General features: G+C 45.3%; 1 protein-coding gene across 1 annotated transcript; it reads right to left on the bottom strand.

Moving 5' to 3' along the window:
• Positions 1 to 209: 209 nt before the first annotated feature.
• Positions 210 to 5,129, bottom strand: LOC100913207 (thyrotropin-releasing hormone receptor-like). Its single transcript, XM_003757749.4, has 2 exons — positions 4,309 to 5,129; positions 210 to 1,531 (listed from the first exon to the last, which is right to left on the bottom strand). The coding sequence occupies exons 1-2, from the start codon at positions 5,056 to 5,058 to the stop codon at positions 1,160 to 1,162; spliced, it is 1,122 nt and encodes a 373-aa protein (XP_003757797.3). The 5' UTR covers positions 5,059 to 5,129; the 3' UTR covers positions 210 to 1,159.
• Positions 5,130 to 5,876: the final 747 nt, after the last annotated feature.

Genomic DNA, 5,876 nt, shown 5'->3' on the forward strand with positions numbered 1-5,876 from the left:
ATTATTTTAGTAGGTCCCTGTGAGCTAGGGATCATCAAGAGTTGTGGATTGAATGGGAATAGATTCTCTCTCCTAGAGAATTTAAAATTAATTCCTTTCCCCAATGAATTACTTGTTCTTCTGAATTCTCCCTTGCCTCTGTGCCATTAATGATTCCCATAAGCATAAAGAATGTCTTACCATACATAGAAATGCAGCTGTTCCTGGAGTGGAGGGCAACAGCTCATTTAAAGGAATAATCTATTATTATTTTAAATCCAAGAACAGAAGAATAAACATAGCTTCTAGTCATGCAAAAAGCTTCATTCCTTTACCCCATAAAAAATTTCATCTTTCCAAAATGTCTTCAGCATGCTCCTTCTCCAGGTCAACAAGAAATTAGAACACTCCTAAGGAGTTCTCCCTCACCCAGACTGCCTTATCTGGTTGAAAACAGCTGGGCAAATTTAAGCAAGTAGAATGACTCCCCCCTCCCTCCACACTTAGGATTTATAGAACTGACACTGGAAATCAAGAGTATCTATGGGAAGTGACTGGACTGAGATGCCTATCAGGTGAGATGATTAGTTGGCTTTGCCATAATGTCCTCCTCCCTATTCTTCAAACCATCCTCCATGGAAGTCTCTCTTCAATAATGTCTGGGCCAGTTATGGCAAACTCTGGCTGAAGAAGGGAGAGTGTTATCTCCTTGAGTTCAAACAAATTCCTGGGGATTCTGACTTAACTATGATCTCCTCGGGGAAGAGGGGTCAGACAGAATGAAGCAGGAAGCCCTTCCAGCCCTCTATATCTCTTCTATTCCTTAAGAAGACAGGCACTGTGGTCTTGTGGAATCAGAGGACCAGAGTTCAGATCCTGGCTTTCTTTTTAACTTTCTGTGTAATCTTGTTCAAATTGCTCTCTGTCTATGATTCCCTCTCCTCACCTGTAAAACAAAGGGGTGCTATTCATCTGGATGATTTAAGGTCCCTTCAATCTATCATTTCCCCCCTCATTCCCAGCACAACTAAACATGCTCATGTTATGCATTTGATACCGAAATTCACCCCTCTGAGATTAACTAATCCAACCTATCTGAAATGGCATTGGAGGTGAGGTGGGGGGCTCTTGGGGTATTGAGGGTTCTGTTGCCCACCCTCAGAGATCCCAGGCCTCTATTTTATCTGGACAGTTGGCTCTCCTGCCCAGGCCCAGGGATGCTGTTGAACTGGTTGGCATTAGAGTCAGAGTTATTTTGGGAACTATCTTTCATGACACTGTAGTAGACAGGGGCCATATATTGGGATGAGGGCTCGGGCTGGGTTGTCCTGCACCTGCACAACTTCTGAAAGGCCGTGCGGAACTTCTGGGACATGAGATTGTAGATGATCGGGTTTACGGCGCTGTTCAGGTAAATGCAGATTCGACAGAAGAGGAGAAACCAGAGATTCAGATAGGGTGGGTTGAGGAAGGAGTTCACCACCACCAGAGTACGATATGGCATCCAGAGCAGGGCAAACAGAATTACCACCACAACCAGCATCTTGGTGACCTGCCAGGTAAGGAAAGGATAAGAAGTTGTGTTCAGGTTTTGCAGAGGAGACAGGGCACTGAAGTTAGAATCAGGAGATCTGAGTTTACTAGTTGTGATGATCCCCTCTTTACAATTTCTGAACTTTGGTTTCACCGTCTATAAAATGAGAACAATATGGAATCACATGTCAACTTTAAGGAGTGTGAGTAACAATGTTTATCTCAATGGTGACTAGGAAGCTTCACTGGGTCATTCTGTCAGCATTTCTCTGTCTCTTCAGAAATGGACTGATCCTCTTTTCTTTTATCCATTCCCTAACCCTTCCCCAAGTACCTGGATTCCCAATTTTTTAACCCTGAAATGTAAAAATTTGGTAGCTTTGTGGGCATGGTTCCATATCTTTTACCTGATTCAATTCATTTCAACTGAACAAATGCTTATTAACTCTTTCTTTAGAGCCTCCTAATTGGTCTCCCTACTGCAGGTACCTCCTACCCCTTTTCAATCTGTCCTCCACACATTTGCTAAAGTGATATTACTAAAATATAGGTCTGACCATGTCACTGCCATGCTCAATATAGTCCTTTGGCTCACTATTACCTCTAAGATGAAATACAAAGCCTTCTGTTTGGCAACAAAAGTCTTGCACAATCTGGATTCCATACCCTCTTCCAGTTATTCTATATTAACCTCATTCACAAACTCTACATTTCAGACAAACTGGATTTCTTACTTTTCCTCACACAACGCATTTCATTTCCTTTCTTTATGCTTTTGTAAAAGCTGTTCTCCATGCCAGAAATGCGTTCCTTTTTTTCATCTTTTAAAAGAATCCCTAATTTCCTTCAAAATTCAGCCCAAGTGCCAGGTTTTACATAATGTTTTCATGATTTGTCCAAGTTCTAGTACCTTTACCTTTTTTTCAAGTTATCTTGTATTGATTTGGTTTAAATTTCATGCATTTACAGTCATGTATATGATATTTTGCCTGACTATAAATTCCCTGAAGGCAGGTATTATTTCACTTTTGTTCTTCTATCAACAGCAGGTGCTTAACAGATGCATTTTATTGAATTGGTTAAGCAGATAATTTCTAAGATTCCTCTTCAATTTGAGAGTTTATGAATCTGTAAGTGAGAAAATGAATTTATGAGCCTAATTCTTCTATGAGCCAATGAAGCTAAGTCTATGGTTTCCCTCAAACTCACATCTCACTCCAGGTTAATTCTCCTCCACCTGGAAACTCCCTAAGAGATTCTTTCTCTGTGCTCTCTCCAGCACTGGATCACTCCATCTGCTCTCTTCACTCCACCCTGCAACTTCCATTTCACATTCTGCCCTGTAGTCATGCTGAAGACATCTCTGCTGAGTTGGACAGCAACTCTGTAGAATAAGAGAATTTCTCCAGAGCTCTAACTAGCTTCATTGTTTATAAACAATCCAGGGGAGTAAAAGTGGGCACTGCTTAGGCAGACTGGGTGAGTAAGCCCACCATTAGCACTTCAAACTTGCTAATTAGGCCAGCCTCTCAACCTCCCTCCCCTGACACCTACTTGGGAGTTCTAATAGCTGGTTTGGTCCTGGAAGGGCTGTTATTCTCATGTTTGGTGAATTGCTGGAAATTCAGGAAATATAGCCCAAAGGACAAGTTACCCCAGGTTATTTCCTTCCCTTTGGCTCTATGAGAAACAGCCAGAATCGAACATCATCTCCAAAACCATTTGAGAAATTCCTGTGAATTCAAGATGCTGAGTGCCTACCCTGGTGGAAACTTCCACCTTGTCTTCTTAGTCCTGCATGGTACGCACCATAGCATATCCAAATATAGTCAGGGTTCATGAGCAAGACTTGCCTTCTCTGAGCCCCAATTTCTTATCTATAAAATTAAGTTGTTGGACTATGTTCTCTCCCACTTTCAAAATTATATGTTCAAAGATTCTTCCTACTTCTGATGTACTCAATGTTAAGGTTCATCCCAGTAGTAATATTCTAAATTATAAATATAAGTGGGCAAGGAGATTTTTTTTGCAAGGAAGATATATGCACCCAAACCCCGCAATTATAAAGTTGACTATTATAGCTGTTAGGTGAATGTTTTTGTCTCAGGAATGGGAGAATCTACAGATAAGGAAAAAGAAATCCATTGCAATATTTCAAGTCAGAGTTGATGGTAGCAAAGAAATGGAGAGGACACAGATTATAGAAACATCACAAGAGATTAGATTGATAAGGGATGTGAGTGTGTTTTGACAAAATTTGAAGAGCCAAAATCTAGTGATTCGTGGCTGATTCATTTTTTATGGGAAAAAGCTCAAACGTCCGATTTTTCTCACTACCTGAAAAAAACAGCAACTGTGAAGATTCCCCAAAAGAGGCCCTTTAAGTTTCTAAAAATCAAAGTAGACTTCTCAGGGATCACAGAATTTTGAAAACTGGAATTAATTCAGTGACCATCTAATCCAACACGTGCCTCCAAAGACTCCCCACTATAATATGTGCATTTTGTGGTTATCTAGCCTGTTCGAAGACTTCAAAGGTGGTAGGGAAACCCATCACCTCTTTAGAAAACCCATTTCACTTCTGGAACAGCTCCAATTGTTAGCAAGTTCTGATTTTTGTTTCCCCAAACTGGCCTCTCGTCTTCTTAGTCCTGCTACAATCAGACCTATCGGGTTCCCTAAACCTGACCCTAACCCTCCCAGCAAATTTTCCTAGGTTGTGTTCCACTTGTATTCCTTGGTCCACTTTCCTCCGCGGGGAAAGGGGAAAAGGGAAAGATTAGGGTTCACCTTTACCTGTTTCCTGGAGCTCAGGGCGCCCCTGTTCCCCCGACACGAAAAGCGAACCGATCCTTTGGAGTCGGAAGGGAGCTCTTGGGAGCGGCCCTGGTGGATGGAATTGGCAGAGTCAGCGTCGGACGCGCGGGGCAGGGGACCTAGAAAGAGAATGCGCGCGATGAGCGTGTACAGCACAGTGGCCAGTCCCAGAGGCAGCGCATAGAACAGGGCGAAGTCTAGGAAGTAGACGGGCAGGTAGAGCTCGCGCGACACTCGGTAGCCGCACTGCACCCGCACGCCGTCGGCGAAGACCACCTCGCTCGTGTCCACCAGGAAGAGCCACATGACGCAATAGGCTGCTGTGCCCAGCCACACTAGGGCGATGATGCGTTTGGCCCGGGCCACTGTGCACAGGGACTGTGCGCGGATGGGGTGGCAGATGGCCAAATAGCGCTCCACCGTGAACGCTGTGAGCGAGCCTGTGGACGCGTTGATGCCCAGGTATTGCAGGTAGGTGATGCACAAGCAGCCCGCGTGGCCAAACACCCAAGAGGCCACAACGTCGGACAGATTGGGCAGCCCAGCCGCCAGAAGCACCAGGAGATCAGCGGCCGCTAGACTGACCAAGTAACAGTTAGTGGGAGTGACCATATGGCGACTCCGGGCCACCACTAGGACTACCATGGCATTGCCTGCGATGCCCACGCCGCAGATGAGCAGCACCAGCGCAATGGTCACCACCTGAACGGCCAGGGGAGTCCGAGGCATCAGGCCCAGAGTCCTACCAGAATGCGAGTCGTTACTCCAGAGGCTGCTGACTTCCCATGTTCCGTTCTCCATGGTCGAACCTTGAAGGAGACAGGAAGAAGCCAGTGAAGAATTGTCCACCTCTAGTCACTTCCCACCGCGGATTCAACTGTTACCCCCTCCTCCTTTCCCCGTCCTCTGAGGAGGCTACTGTACTTAAAGAGTCAATAAAATTCATCGTGAATAGGACATAGGTTCGAATCCTGCCTCAGACATTTACGAACTTTATAAGCCTGAGCAAGTTACTTAACCTCTCTAGATATAGTTGCCGAATATGTAAAATTTGGTTGTTAGACTCGATAACTTCTAAAGTCCCTCTCTAATTCTTCGACCCTATGAGATCTACTTATAACCGTCTTCAGCTGCCGATCCCGCTAGGGTCCCTCCAGGTTCAATTGTTTGCGCCCTGGGCTTCAGGAGTATCACCCTGGCATAAATCCAGCTGTGCGTGCCCTTTCCACGAAACAGGCAGGACATTACCTTTCCTTTGGCTCCAAGCTCCTAGCGCATGCAAGCCGAAGGTCCTTTTGCCAACCAAGCCCGGAGTTTGCAGAACCCGAGTTAAAATAAGTAGTAGATGCCCCTCCCTGCCTTTCCCTTTCTACCTTTCCACCGCAGGACTTCAGGTCCCTTTGTGATCTTTCTCTGGGGTTGGACTTCACCCGAAGCAGGGTGCTGGAGCTAACGGTGGGCGCTGGGCTGCTGCCTCAGTCTTTGACCAGCCCCAACTCAACTCCGCCCCGCATAGCCTTGCGTGGGTCCGCCCTGTTGGGGTCCTA

Source organism: Sarcophilus harrisii, chromosome 2 (assembly GCF_902635505.1).
Source record: "Sarcophilus harrisii chromosome 2, mSarHar1.11, whole genome shotgun sequence".
NCBI lineage: Eukaryota > Metazoa > Chordata > Mammalia > Dasyuromorphia > Dasyuridae > Sarcophilus > Sarcophilus harrisii.

What these genes read in the sequence shown, in the direction of transcription:
- LOC100913207 (XM_003757749.4), bottom strand. Translation starts at nt 5,058, where the DNA reads ATGCCTCGGACTCCCCTGGCCGTTCAGGTGGTGACCATTGCGCTGGTG. An exon ending in CCCTGAGCTCCAGGAAACAG is followed by an intron (nt 1,532 to 4,308) that starts GTAAAGGTGAAC and finishes CTTACCTGGCAG; the next exon opens with GTCACCAAGATGCTGGTTGT.